Below are 14,416 nucleotides of genomic sequence, written 5' to 3'. Positions count from 1 at the left end.
CATTTCTTCTTCTTCTCACCCGTTGAGCCCTTCTCCAACCAGCTAGCGAGACGGGATCGACGGTCCCTCATGGTCCGCTCCGACAAGTTCTTGCAGAACTGGCAGTCCTTCTCTACATGAGTCTTGTCCCCATGAAGACAGTAGAGGCATTGCAAATGTTCGTCCTCCTTAAACACATTCTGCAGCCCGCATCCAGGGCAGCTGCGAAACAGCTTGGGTCCGGGTGACGAACTCGCGTCCTGGGCCATCTCGAAGTAGGCCGCAATCTTCTGGAATCCTCCAAGAGGTTGATTCGACGAAATCTTCACCCTTGAGGGGCGTAGGAAAATCCTGCAACGGGTACCCGTTAACGGAAGTAGAAAAGGTGGAGCTTGAGGCTCGATTAACCGAAAAAATGTCAAAATTCACATGAAAAAGCGCGAAATACGCAGAAAAAGCTTGAGAGCTAAGCACGAGGACTCCCAACACTTGAACGTGCGGTAAAAATCTGAAGATGGCTGCCAGAGGCGGGGCTTAGGGAGATGGCAGTCATTGGCTGTGGTCAGTATGACGCAGAGATCAGTGATTGGTTACTACTACGAAAGACAGATCAGAAACGAAACTGATACTGATTTTTCTTTACCGAGGATTCCCAGCCTGACGACGGGGAATATTCATGAGCATGTGAATCCATGCCAGACCCCATGCTGGAGAATAGGTTGTTACCTGTCATGAGTATTCAAGTTGTGGTTTAGGGACACTTGGGTTAAGGAGCCAAGATGCCCATTGGAGACGAGAGTGGGTCTATCTCTGTAGTTTGGGTTCTATTCTTAAGTCCATCTATGATCAATGACAGTTTCCACAGTTTTCATGCTCAGTGGAAGTCAGTTCTGCCACCTTTGGGCCTTTTTTAAGGAACATTCCCCCTCACCCCAATAGGTCTGGTGGTTGGGCACTCAGTTTAAGCAAGCCCAGACTTCCTTCGAGGGAATCTTCAGTATGCATTCATCCCTTCTCCGTACCTAACATGGCTTCATTGTTGAAGACCCAGCCAACGCGGTGTGAACAGAGACCTTGAACATCATTGCCAGAGTGAAAATCAGAATGTCAGCTCAGACTTAAATTCTACTTGCTCCTCGATGACACCCGTGACTGGAAATGTGGCTTCAAAATGTGTGTGTGGTCAGCAAGCCAGTAAGACAGGCCGCAGAGCACCTTGGGCGAAGGGCCCCTTATTGAGGCCAAGGAAATGGCAGTGAGGGCAGGTAAAACTGGTTCAGACAAGAACTTGCCATCACCACCTCTGCCTCTGGATTTTGCAGACCTTCTATATGGCTTGTCTTCAAAGACGCCTTACTCCGTTCAACACTTTCCCTGCCAGGACTTGAAAATGTTCCATTGGAATTAGGGCACATATATGTCCAAAGAGCAATGAAATGGTTAAGAGAATAGTTGTCCTGGGTGAAGTGACAAATCTCTGGTAGATGCAAATGGCCACCATAGGTAAGGGAAGAGTCGGGCCTGTATGTGCCTGCATGCAGGGGCATGAAGTGTGAGAAACAGAAGCCAGGGAAGCATCTAAGCAGGATCCCTGTGCCTCAATGGGTACACTCAATACTATAGCAACAGCAGACTCAACCAGACCTTCCATTGAAGGTGCAAGGGCATTGTCCGGCTAATATTTTCTTTTTTTGGGTCGCTCCCATTTACAGAGCTCCATTCTTATTATGTACTCTTTACATTTGCTTTGTCCTGCGTAACACCGGTCAGTTACTTTTAAAAATAAATAGAATGTTTCAACCTGCCCAGTGGAGATCATAAAACATTCTACTCTCACTACCATTAAACAAAGAAAAATGCACAAAAACAGATGCATAGGACAACCCAGAGAAGAGCAGGAAAACAATGAGGCCACTCTTCTGCAGAAAAGATGATTGGGCAATGCTGCCATTTGACTAATGCTACACAAACGGACATGGCCAACTCAGCATTTGACAGGAGTGTGATACATGCTACGAATAATTAAAGTTACTCACCGTAGTGAATATAATACTCCTAGTCCATTGTACCCATTACTCCATCTTTGTGCGTGTCCCCTTTGAACACATCAGACACTTAGATACCTGGTTACACCTATAACATATTAGCCCCTGGCATACAAGCAGGGAAGGTGGATGGGACTCATGGAAGAAAGGGGACTATGGACTATGAGTACTCTCCCCTTTCCTCCATCCTTCTGGGTGATTCCACCGAATAAGACATAGGGTTGCGCCGTGACAGCCTGCCTCTTATCTAGGAAGAAGCCAACCGGTTCCAGAGAACCGCCTTAACAAACTGAGCATTGCACCTGCAGCTGGTATCCAGGAAATAGGGCTTGCAGAAAGCCGACAGAGTGGCCCAAGCAGATGCGGGTCTCTGAAACGTGACTGCCGTGGCCTTAGCCCTAGCTGCATAGGCATGAATCCCCTGCGTGATCAGCTTCCCCATGGCCGTATAAAAGCCTCTGAAATGGCATGATCTATCCAATGGGCAATAGAAGCCTTGGAATCCTGGGAGCCGGGGAGGAGCCCCATGAAAGGGAGTAACAATGCTTCGAACTTCCTGAAGGATTTCATCCGATAGAGGTAAAACTTGAAGACCCTCTTGAGGTACAAGGAATGTAGGGCCCTCTCTGCCTGACTGCTGGTTCGGGAAGAACACCGGCAGGCTGATCTCTTGATTGAAATGAATTAGAGAGACCATCTTGGACAAGAAGTTTGGGAGAATATGCAATATGACCTTATTGTGGTGAAACGTGGAGAAGGGCTTGCATGAAGACAATGCCTGCAGCTCGCTGACCCTGCGCGCAGAGGTGAGAGCTACCAGCAAAACTGTCTTTAGCGTTACCGCTGCAAAGCTGCAAGAACTACATCGATGGATGAGGCCTATGCACCAGAGGAAGAAGTCTAGACAACCCCTTGAGGTGGGCCTTCACCACTCTGTTGGCCACTGAAAACACATGATCAAGGGAATTCTTGTAAGCCCCGAAGCTGCCAAATAAGTGCAGCAAGTATCCACCTGAACGCCAGAACGATAGGTGTGTTGAATAAGTCAGTATGTCATCCGGAGGACAGGTGACAGGGTCCAGACCCTTGTCACGAGCCCAACGGCAGAACCTAGTCCATTTGCTCTTATAATGCGACTGTGTAGAGGCTCTGCTGGCCTGTTGAATGATGCCCCAGTTGTCATCTGCAAATTTAGCATGCTGTAGCCTTAGATGGTGTTCGGCAGAAACCTGTACAGTTCCCTTTGGGAACACTGCAAAAGATTTAGGACTACAGGTGTTGGCAGTAAACCCACTTGGTAGCAGTCTGTACCACCCAGATTTACCTGGTAGCTGTGGCTGAGCAGTCAGACTTCCCTCAAGAAGAGTTAGGCAGTATGCAAAGTATACACAATAGGCACTCAGACACAATAGCACAAGCAAACAATGACCAGAGCTTTGGTATCAAGGTATATAATTATTTATTTAAAAACACACTGATTGAAACTGTCATGATCTCTGCTTCCAAAAGGTCAGGGTTTTCCCAACTCCCTTGGAAGCAGATCCATAACCCAGGTTCCGAGTGCCAACCAGTCCCAATTGGGACCTTTTGGACCCAGTCCTGGCGCCAGTGGCACCAGGCTCATAAATATGCCCAGTCCCAGCGCTGGAAGCGCCGGGCTCATAATGCTTGGGTGGACTTACCTGCAGCAGACCATGCTGCTTACTTGCCTGCCAGTTGAGCCTCTGATCCTCTTCTGTTTGGAACTACTTTTCCTGTTGGGTGGGGCAGGAGCCACTCCCTAGATTCCGAACACTGGAACTCTTCTGGAAAGCAGGAACTCTTTTCTTACCTAGGCGTGGCTGTGGAAGGAGACACTTAAGCACTACAGGAGGCTATTTAAACCACACCCGATGGATGAATCTTGCTTTGCGTTATTCTGCATCCTCTGCAGCAGAACGCTCATCGTGTCTTCTGCATCTGATCCTGGGCCTAAGGAAAAAGGCTTACCATCCTGAATCCAGTCTTCAGCAACACCTATAAAGACAAGAAAGAACAGGTTAGCATTACGGTCTTCAGTGACAGCTCTTCACTTACCTGGTCCATCGGCTGTCACCAACACCTCGCGGGGCATTCCGGCATCTGAAAGACAAAAGCTTACCAACTCTTCGCACGCTCCGGAGGCCTTCGCGCTGCATCCCGCATCTGAAAGACAAAACAAGGTGCGTTTAAAGACATTGGGGAACTTTAATACTCACTTGCCATTACTCCTTTCCACATCTAACCCAGTGGGTATTCCGGCACCCTGCAGCCGCTCCGAACTTGTACCTGCAAAATAAAAAGACAGTTAGAGCGCATCATGAAGCAGGCAACAAGCGCTTACTTACGTGCTTCCAGGCGCTTCTATTCATCACACGGGCTCCATCTTCAACTCACTTCAGCCCGTCATCCGCCATCGCCGGAACCCTGCAAAACAAGAAACTTCATTTGTAAAGACTTTAAAAACATTAGAGTTACTCGAAACTTACCGTTCGTGCAGTAAACGACGGACAGCAGTCCTCTGAAGTCAAGAGGCCTGCTCCCCTTATCCAGTGAAGAAACTGGTTACAGCACCCTGCCCCGAGGCAGATGGAGAGCACGGCGTTCACTTACCTAAGACATCTTATCCTTCAAGTCAGACATACAGTGCACAGAGGTCCAGCCCAAAGAGCCAGCCGTGTGTTGCACATCACCTTTGAAGATACGGTATACGCCCAGTCAAGACCGGCGCCTCTACGGGCATCAGGTGAGCGTTACAGAAACACTCCAGCACTATTATTGTAAATCACTCTCAACAGTTACTATTATTATATATACATCCCTTATTCCTTATCAGACAAGTCTTAGTTAACACCACTTATTTCCAGACAGAGGTGAGCGCTTAACTATAGATGGCACTCCAATAAGTTAACGAAAAAGGGAGGGAAAAAGGCAGAATGTAGAAAAATACACCACACTAATACTTAGGCACTCTTAAGCAAGGCAGGAAAGTCAAAGGTTACTTGTGAGCCAAAGTCCATAGGCCGGGCCCACTCTTGGAGAGAGCAGGGCACAAATGCACCCAAGATCACACAATGACAACAGGCTTAAAAAGTCTTGCAGGGAGTTCGGAAAGGTTTTACTTAGGCTCAGAAAAGTTTAGCCAGGGTGTCCCAGGCTAACCCAGGTTCGAAAGCCTGGGGCTTAATCTACCCCGTACAGTCAGTTGCAAGGGAAGCCAGGCGGAACACGGTACCTTATGTGGAAAGGATCCTCCAGCGGGGGCAGTTGTTCCTGGCAGCGGGTGCAAGTGCGGCGTCGTCCAGAGGAAGAGAAGATCTCGACGTGGAGGAAATATGAAGGTCGTTGCACTGCCAGGGAAGAAACCAGCCGCAGAGTTTTCCGGTTAAAGGTACTACCCTTTGATTCACAGTAGTGGTAAAACGTGGTATCCCGGTTGCCGGGGTGCTTGGCACAGGCAAGGCGGCCACGAGATGCTCCAGGAAGCGAAAAAGGAAGCAGACTGGTTATCCCCACCAGTCGAAGGAAGAAGACTCTCCGGGCTGGAGATCTCCTCTGTCGTTGGGAAAAAGTGGTGAGCCGGTTCAGCAGGGCTCCACCGGGGGTGTCGTCGTAGCAGGTCGGCTCAGCTTCTCCCTCATCGGATTCTTAGGTCCTGTGGCAACTTCTAAAGTTCCAGTCGCCAAAGCCCTGCTTTTATGCAGAAAACCCCCATTCACTCAGCCTAGCTGTCACTCAAACACGCTAAGTGGTGAGCCGGCCGGCTCACCACTTGGGCCAATCAGGACGGAGTGCGACTTGAGTTGCCTAGGCAACTCAGCCCAGGGTACCTAAATCCCCCTCCACCCCTCCTAAGTACCCCAGACAGAGTGGCACCACTATGGAAGGTTTCTGTGGAGAAGCCTGCCAAAAAGTGGAACAAAGGGCTCCAACTTTGCGAACACAAACGCCATTTTAGAACCGAGTTCTGGCAAAAAATACCAACCGGAGAATTAATATTAAATAAATAAACCGGCGGTATGTTCAAGGCTATAGGAATTAAATAATTAAAGTTGGTAGCCTCGAACAATGGGAAATCCCATAGAGATATATTCGCGGTCGAATATAAAAAGTAGTATCCACTGCCACTAGCCAAAACTCGATCAGGGGGGATGGAGACGTGCCCCCTCGACTAACAGACCCCGGGGCAATCGAATTGCCCCGGCCAGTACGTCCACAATATGATGGTTTGTACTGGTTCTGTTCAGAATTTGAGACTAGTAAAGTCAATGATGACTTTACATACCCTGGGAGACAGTAGTCAGTCCCAGGGTATGGAGTCTATATTGGGGGGTCACTATGACACCCCTGTGTTACTGCACTGAGGGTGCTGTGTAACACACATCACAAAAAGACATGAAGCCCTATGGAGTATAAGACCCCATAGCCCATTAAACACATCTACAGTCAAAGAAACACACTCAAATCATGCCCAAGAGTGAGGGTAAAAGAGTCTCACTCTTGGCAGGAGAAAAAAATAAACCCCAAAAATCCAGCAAAGCGGCTGGGGGACTCACTAGGTTAGGAAATTCAGCCTAAACAGAGAATTCTCCCTAACAGATGGTCAGGAATCAGGCCACCATGCGCCGTCAGAAAGCACCTGGTGGGGATCGAAAGGTGGACTATAGATAGAATCCACGGGTTCTTGAAAAAACGCTTCTAGCTGTTCTGGAAAAGAGCTGTGTTCCGCAACCGTGACTTCACTGTTCCTTGGCATCAGAGGCAGGAGCAGAGGAGGAGGAGAAGAAAAACCTGTGCAAAGTCCTCTGCTGTTTCCTCCCGTTTTTGCTGGGTGACCTGTCAGGCCTCCGTATAACGCAGTCTCGAAACCCTTTGAAGCTGGTGAAAGCGCAGGGTTTGAATTCGGTCCTGCCCTGAGGCTGCGGGAAGGACCTCTGCTTTGTCTTTGTCAGAATGGCCGACAATTTGGCTGTTGGAGTGGAGGTTTTCTTCTTTGTCAATTCATCATCCGTTGGCGAATGAAAGCGATTCACGCCCTCGAAGGACAGATCTAGGATTAGATTAACATTTTGTGGCATTCATCCATGCCCACCGTCTCATCTCAACACCCAGGCACAGCCCTCTGCTGGCTGTGTCAATGTGGGAGACCGAAGACTCCATGAGGTCCTGCACAACGGCCCAGGCATCTGCCAGACCGGCCCTCTCCAGTATGAGGTCAGGTAGAAACTACCCGAGCTCCTGCCACAGTCTCTGGATAGCCAATGCAAAAAGGATGTCAGATGCAGTCCTGATAGGGCATAACAGCATTGGCTGAAAGACTCAAGGACCAGACAACTGTAGGTGGCTCCCGAGGAGGAAGACTTCGAAGAATAGAGGGAGGCTGCAGCCACCACTGGATAATGCGGCAGAGGATGGGAGGCTCCCCGTCCGTCAGCCTGAACCTGCAGTCCAACTATTTGTTCATCTGGGTGTTGGCCCTGGGCTTCTCCCATACCTTTCTTGCCACCTGCAGGACATCCTTCAGGAAAGGGATGCAAAACTGGATCGTGGTGCGCTTGCCCAAAACCTCTGCTAGCACTCCCAACTCCTGCGGGGCTTCCTCGGGCAGAGGGACCCCCCAAGAACTCCGCCAGGCAGTGAAGGCAGTCATGCAAGGCCTTAACAGATGCCAAGGGTTCATCATCGTCATAGCCCCCACCCCCTTTTTACAGACCAAGAGGAGTCCAGGCCCTGAAACACATGTGCCGGCAGGGTCCCTCCTAGGTCCGCAGCTGAAGAAAGGTCCAACGGCTGTTGATGGGGAGGCGTTGGTGGTACCGGAGGAGGTGGAGGGGTTTGAACAACTGGTAGGGCTTGGACCAGGGGAGGGACAGACACTGGCACTGGTAGTGCTGGAGGAACAGGCGGAGGACCCAGAGGAGGAAGGGCTGGGGAGGCACCACCTGCGGGATCATCTCCTTCACTATATCCTTCAAGAGCCCCACCATCTGAGGGAAACGCATGAGGAGGAGGAAGCGCTCGAAGAAGCAATCCTCGATAGTCGCTGAATCCCTAGGGGCTCGGCCTACCGAAGCGCTGGGCCGCCGCTCCTGGTCAAGGCGCCTAGCCGTAAGGCTGCGATGGGTAGATGTAACCCTGAGGAGACCAGAAGCCTGTACCATACAGTCTGCGCCACTTCCTGAGGGAAGGAGGCTGGTACCTTCTTGCAAAGCCCATTCAATGGGCGATAGCACGGGTGCGCCCTGATTCATATCCAAAATGGCAGCCGGCCTAGCAGGCTCTGCCACGTGCCTATTCGACATTTTGGGGACTTGCGCCACGCTCTGGGTTGGTGGGCGTGAAGGCACCGAGCCACGTGCAGGCTCAGACCTGGAAGGACACTTCCTGGGTCCCTAAACTTAAACAGCAGCGTTGACCTAAGAGACCACTCTGGTAGGCGTTAAGCCCTCGGCTGCCTGGCCTGTAGTCGAAACACCCTGACTCACTACCTCGGAGCGAACTCCGGTAGGCTGTGCGCCCTCGGCACCTGTGCTGGATCGTGCCGAGGACTGACTCTTGGTAGTAGCAACTGACGATCCCTTACCCCTTGGGGTCAAAGAAGAGGACAAGCTTTTTCACCCTTCCGAGGACAGCCTGGAAGAGCCCCTGGGCCCCTCAGCTTGGGAGCCAGTAGCCTTAGAGGCCTCGGGCCTGCCAGACCCTGAATCCAAGGAATCCTTGCCAGTGGGAACCCCTGCAAAGGAGTTGCCGCATTGAGGAGCTTTGCATAACAGAGAGCCTACCTGGTCTTGACAAGAGGTCCTGGAGACAAAGACTTTAAGGTATGCTAGAGGAGAAGTATGAAGATCTTCCTTCAACGCGACAACCGATTCGTCAATGCCTTGTGACCGAGAGTATGCAAGCAGTGCACGCATCCCAGCAGTGTTTGGGCCCCAGGCATTCAAAACCGAGTGCATGATGGTCCTAGGCCAGGAATGAGCGGTCCTATCAGGCACATCTCGTGAATCCTCCTGCCGCTGCCAATGGCCGAGGGAGGTGAGGCACTGAAGGGAGGTTAAATAGATTGCAAAACAAAGAACAAAGAGGAAGCGGCAAGTTAAATAAGTCTATGCGCGGGCTGCCAGGTCCATCACCATCCGTGCGGAAAAAGGGACTGAGGGTAGGTTCCCGGGTGGCGAGGCCTCTGCAGGTCATTTACACGCTGGTACTAAATTTAGAGGGGAAGCTACATTTTTCGCTGCCAAAGGTTCCGTTACCGTCCCCATGTTGGGGGACGCACACAAGGATGGAGGAAAGGGACTGGGCCATATGAGTAATGAGTGTTCTGGTCAGATTCTTCCACTCCCCTTTACAGAAATGGCTGGGCAGTATGCATGCCCCTGCACATGCAGCAATCCAAGTCTGTCCCCAAAAGAAAAACATGAGAGCTTAGAAAGAGTTAAAGCATCCCCAAATTGGTATGATAATGTCCAGGAGTGGTGAAACTGAACAGGAGCAGTACAAACAGGGCAGCACAGTAAACCCGTTTAAACTGGTGGGTTAGGCTGTTAAAAGGAATGAAGAGGGGGAGGAGGAACTACAGAAAGAGAATAAGCATGTAACTTCACTGAGACGGCAGATCCTGTACTGTGAACCTTGTGTACCAGAGGGGGTTCCTGTGATGTTGTCCATTGTGCTTTAAGATGTTTTACATTACCGAGCTGCTGAGTTTAAGAAGCAATAAAGAAATTAAACAGTCATCTCTATGTTATGCTGCCAAATTAATTAATTAATTTTTATATGATTATTCAAATGTCATTCACACTTGAAACCAATTTTTTTAAAAAACACAAATTTCTAATACAATTTCAGAAACTATCAATGTCTTGAAATGAGTTAAATTAGGCAATCTTTACATCACAAAAAAAGGGAACTGCCTGTTCTAGAAATACCATAACAGGCAGAGAGGTTTCACGTGAATTTTCAAATGTAATTGTATTATAAATTATAATCGTCACAAGCGATGATAGTACCCATAATTGTCTACTTACTTCCGCTAAGCGCCCTACTAAGCTGCTCCATCTTTTCTTTGGCTGTTTTAAGAAGACGCTGTTCTAACTAAAATGAAAAGAAAAAGAGCATTATTATACCCTGCGCAATGGTGTTAATTAAAAACGTTTTTCAGATCACTTACAAATCATTATCTTGCCACTTAATTGCTGTTAACATTTGTTTTTCTCTAGTTGGAGCAGTCCTGCTGGCTCTGGCAGTTTTATCTCATTGAGACCTGATGGCATGTCACTCAGTGATTGCCAACCGAGGGATTGAACTGACTCGCCTACCACTATAAGGCTGAAACGTTTTCATGCCTGCTACTTTATCCATGTTTCAAATCTGGCTGTAAATTACTTATTTGGGGACAACTAGGTTGCATATATGGTCCTTTGTTTTTCTGTTAGGGTGAACCACCTGATGTTTGCATACAAACCCCAATGTCACCACCCTGTCCTATGCAAGAGTATTATGCTTTCCAAATGTCCTAAAGCGGAGTCAGGCTTACTATGGTTGGGCAGCTAAGGTTCACTTCTGGAGTAGAGAGACACACACAGTAAAGCAAGCTACTATTTCAAATAAAGGAATGCCCACACAATGTTACACAGAGGCAAAAATTCAAGTTTCAAGCTACTCGCCACCATAATTCTATACATTCACACAGCACACCATTCTTACTCTCCCAGAGTGAAATATCACTAGCCAAAGGCTATTGGAGAGTCCAGATTTTGCACCCTGATGTTAAAGTTCTAAAATGTACTTTTAAAAATGTTTTCATTTGTAAATGTAGTTTGTTTTGTTTATAAACTTTTTCATTTGTTGAGAATCAGATTTTCGAAGATTGAGAATTAGGGCTTCTTAATAGATCTTTCTCGAGTTTGAGGATGTTTTGGAGGAATAGAGCAATTGTGTAGAGGTATTTGTTATTTTGTCCGTTCAGTAACGCAGTCCATCTTTCTACTGGTTCCATTTGTTGTGATGAATGTTTGAAGAAGGTGCCAAAACGTTCCATTTGATTGGAGAGTAGCAATGTTGCTCTGTAAAGGGCAACACTCTGGTGATGGCCAGGTTGGCTCTTGTAGATGTGGGCCTCATTACACGGAAGGCAGTAAGGGTTAACGGTCACCGGTAATGGTACCGGTGACCGTTAACCCTTACCGCCTTACTACGAGGTCCCTTTGCGGGTAGGTACTTTAACGCCTGCTGTTTAGCAGGCGTTAAAAACCAACCCGCAAAGGGACCAAGGTGCTAATTACGGTACCGCAATTTGCGGCACCGTAATTAGCGCCTTCCCCATTCCCATAGAGCCCTATGGGGCAAAAATGGGAATGGGGAAGGGCAATGGGGGAAGGGGGAATTACCGCCTCGCCAACCTTGGAATAGGGCAGTAATTCCCCTTTCCACCAAGGCGGTGCCGGTATTTTACCGGCATGGACCAAGGTGCTAATAGCACCTTGGTCCTCCGCCTACCGTATAATGAAGCCCATAGTGTTTAATCGTATTTTCATGAACGTTGTTCTGATGTTAGTGTCAGGAAACATTGCCAGGTATTTCGGTAGTTCATGAATTGCTCGGATGTCTACAGTACACTGGAGGTTTTGTTCATAGGTTTTTTTCAGTTGGTTCATTTTTATCCAATCGTTGCGCATCAGTTTAATTTTAGCATGTTGAGGTCGGAGTGTTAGAAGTTCCTCTGAAATATCTTCACTAGCCATTTCTTGCAGCAGTTTGTGTTTCCAATCCTGTAGGGTTGCATTATTGAAAGTGTTCGGATGGAGCCTCAAGATTTGTATGGCTGGAGTTTTAGTATCGGATAGTATCTTGCAGAATATATCCAGTTGCTTCCAGAGTACAATGGAATCCAGTGATTGTGTTGCCATCTCGTGTCTGATTCTTGGCATGGGATTGGATGGGAGGAGATGTAATATTTTCCGCCAGAATATTGCCTTGTACTTTGGCCAGTTGATGGAGCTTGCGTTAAGCATTGCCTCCGTACCGTAGGTAATGGTAGGTATGAATTTGTGCCTGTAGTAGGCGATGATGGGCTTGAACGAAAATGTTCCATATTTTTGTTGAAGAACGCAACCCTGCCTGGCCAGGGTGTGAGATTTCTGTTCAATTTAATTTTTTCAAGCCATTGAGTCTCTGCATTGGACTGGTTTATTGGGATTCCAAGATATTTGAAGGTGGTAACATCTTCTACTGGTTTTCCATCAAGCTTAATAGTAGGGTGTTTTTCTTTTTTGAAAGGGATCTTAGCTAGTGACATTACCTTTGTTTTTTTATGTTAATAGTCAGCTCATTTTGGATCATGTATCTATTTAGCAAGGTCAGGCTGGTTTGTAGTCCTGCTGTCTTGTCTAGGACGATAATGTCGTCTGTGTAAAGCATCACAGGAACTGCAATAGAGTTGATCTTGGGGGGCGGGAGGGTTTGTTGTAGGGATGAGTATATGTTGACTGTGATCGTTGTTTCGGAGTATAAAAGTTTGATTGGTTCTATGATATGTCAGTTCCATGCCTCCAGTTTTGCCCAGAGCTTTTCCCTCGATATGGCATTGAATGCCATGTGTAAGTCAATAAAGGCCGCATATATAGTGGTATGGGTTTTGATGGCTTCATGTTTGATTAAATTGTTCAGGAGAAGGTTGATGTTAGTTCCAACATTCGGTGTGAATCCCGTTTGTCTGGCGGAAAATCTGCCCGTCTCTGTGGCCCAAATAGTTAGTTGTTTCAAAAGGATGGAGGCGAATAATTTTCCGAGAGGATCGAGGAGGGCGATGGGGCGGACGTTTGCCGGATCGTCTCGGGGTCCTTGTTTATGTATCGGGAATATTGTGGCAGTCCGCCAGGAGTTCGGGATCTGGTTTAGTGTGTTGATCAGCTGCAAGAGGTTACACATAATCGCTGCCAAGGTTGCAGGATCTTATTTTATGGTCGCATTGGAGGTTACATCGGGAGGTGCTTAGCCTTTGAATCATTCTCATGATATCTTCGTGGTCTGAGTTTACTTTACAATTTTTTGGTTTGATAGAGTCTATGGCGACTGGATCTGCGGGCCGGCCTTATAGATATCAGAGAAGTGATGGATCAATTTTTCCTGCGTTACATTTGCAGTAAGTTTATGTTGGTTTTCGGAGTTGTTGTTTAGTAAGTTCCACAGGTTTCTCATGTTGGGGGCTTTATATGTTTTCATGAGGTATTCCACATTAAGCTGTTGGAGAATTCGTTGCTGAGATTTTCTCCAATTTGTGTATTGTTGCTTTAGTTTTTTTGCTTTTGCTGCATTCTCTGCAGTTTTTGATTTTCGTAGGAGGCATAATGTTTTTCGCAAGAGTTTTTTTTTGCGCTGCTGATTCTTCGTTGTATGCGTGTCGGTGTTGTTTCAAGACAAATGGACGACTTTTTTTGGAAGGGGATCAGGATCCATTGATAATTTAGCTTGTCTGAGTCTTTCATATTTGCTTGTTGGAAGGCATTCGGCAGGGTAGTCATTGCCTTTTGTGGTATTCGTAATCTAGTTGTACTAGTCAGTTTGAGTGGGATTTGAGGTTGTATCTGCAGTTTGCGAGTGAACCCACTACCGTGGATCGCCAATCGATTGTGGTCGCTATTGTCTGAAATCAACGTTTGTACTTTTTCGTTATTGATGAATGTAGGGATTCTGATAGGAAGATTAAGTCAATTATGGCAGTCGAGTTTCCTCTGGACCAGGTTGGAACTGTTTTTTGGTTCTCATCCTTGGCATGGTCAGTTAAAATGAGATTACGGATGGTTATTTCTTTCATCCACTTTCGGGCCTGGACGGAAAGTTTGTTCTGGTTTATGAGTGTCCCGTCTGAAGTTTGGAGGTGGATGTTTAAATCCCCACAGATTATTAAGTGTTCGATGTTTACTGATTAAGTTGTCAATTGTTAAGAATACTCAGTCGATGAATGTTTCGTTTTATATGGCTGTTGGGTTACAATAAAGGTTCAGGATTCCAGTTAGTGTTTCAGTTTCTTGTCGTGTATTGGTGTTTTGACCGGTCGAAAGGGGTATGTTTGTTCTTAGTATAGTGATTTGCGTCCAGGGGTTGATGTTTTCTGTCTTGATTACGCTCCATCCTGAATTGATTTTAATCAGGGTGAGGAGCCCAGAGGCCGGTCTTCTTTAAATTTTAGCAATTGCCGAGTTGAGAAAAGTGAGGAATCCGTCGCAGCATGGAGTAACAGTGAGCCAAGTTTCTTGTAATCATATGATGTGGTAGGTGTCAAAGTTCTGGTTCCACCTGGGTGACTAGATGGGAGTTGCCCCTTGAATCCCAGGAAGAGAGCGACCAAGCATCATCTGTTTCAGTTAATG

The 14,416-nt window shown here is 47.5% G+C and overlaps 1 protein-coding gene across 4 annotated transcripts in view; it reads right to left on the bottom strand.

Moving 5' to 3' along the window:
- Positions 1-14,416, bottom strand: part of ANKIB1 (ankyrin repeat and IBR domain containing 1) — a 2,153,692-nt gene that overhangs the window by 599,988 nt on the left and 1,539,288 nt on the right. For all 4 annotated transcript variants that reach the window (XM_069648430.1, XM_069648432.1, XM_069648433.1 and 1 more), the window contains exon 14: positions 10,073-10,139. In XM_069648430.1, coding sequence (XP_069504531.1) covers positions 10,073-10,139 — 67 coding nt within the window. The remainder of the gene's footprint in view (positions 1-10,072; positions 10,140-14,416) is intronic.

This window comes from Ambystoma mexicanum, chromosome 2q (assembly GCF_040938575.1).
Source record: "Ambystoma mexicanum isolate Mex_15411 chromosome 2q, UKY_AmexF1_1, whole genome shotgun sequence".
In the NCBI taxonomy this organism is placed as follows: Eukaryota; Metazoa; Chordata; class Amphibia; order Caudata; family Ambystomatidae; genus Ambystoma; species Ambystoma mexicanum.
Note: the sequence above shows the minus strand (reverse complement) of the source record. Positions and strands in the feature narration are given on the sequence as shown.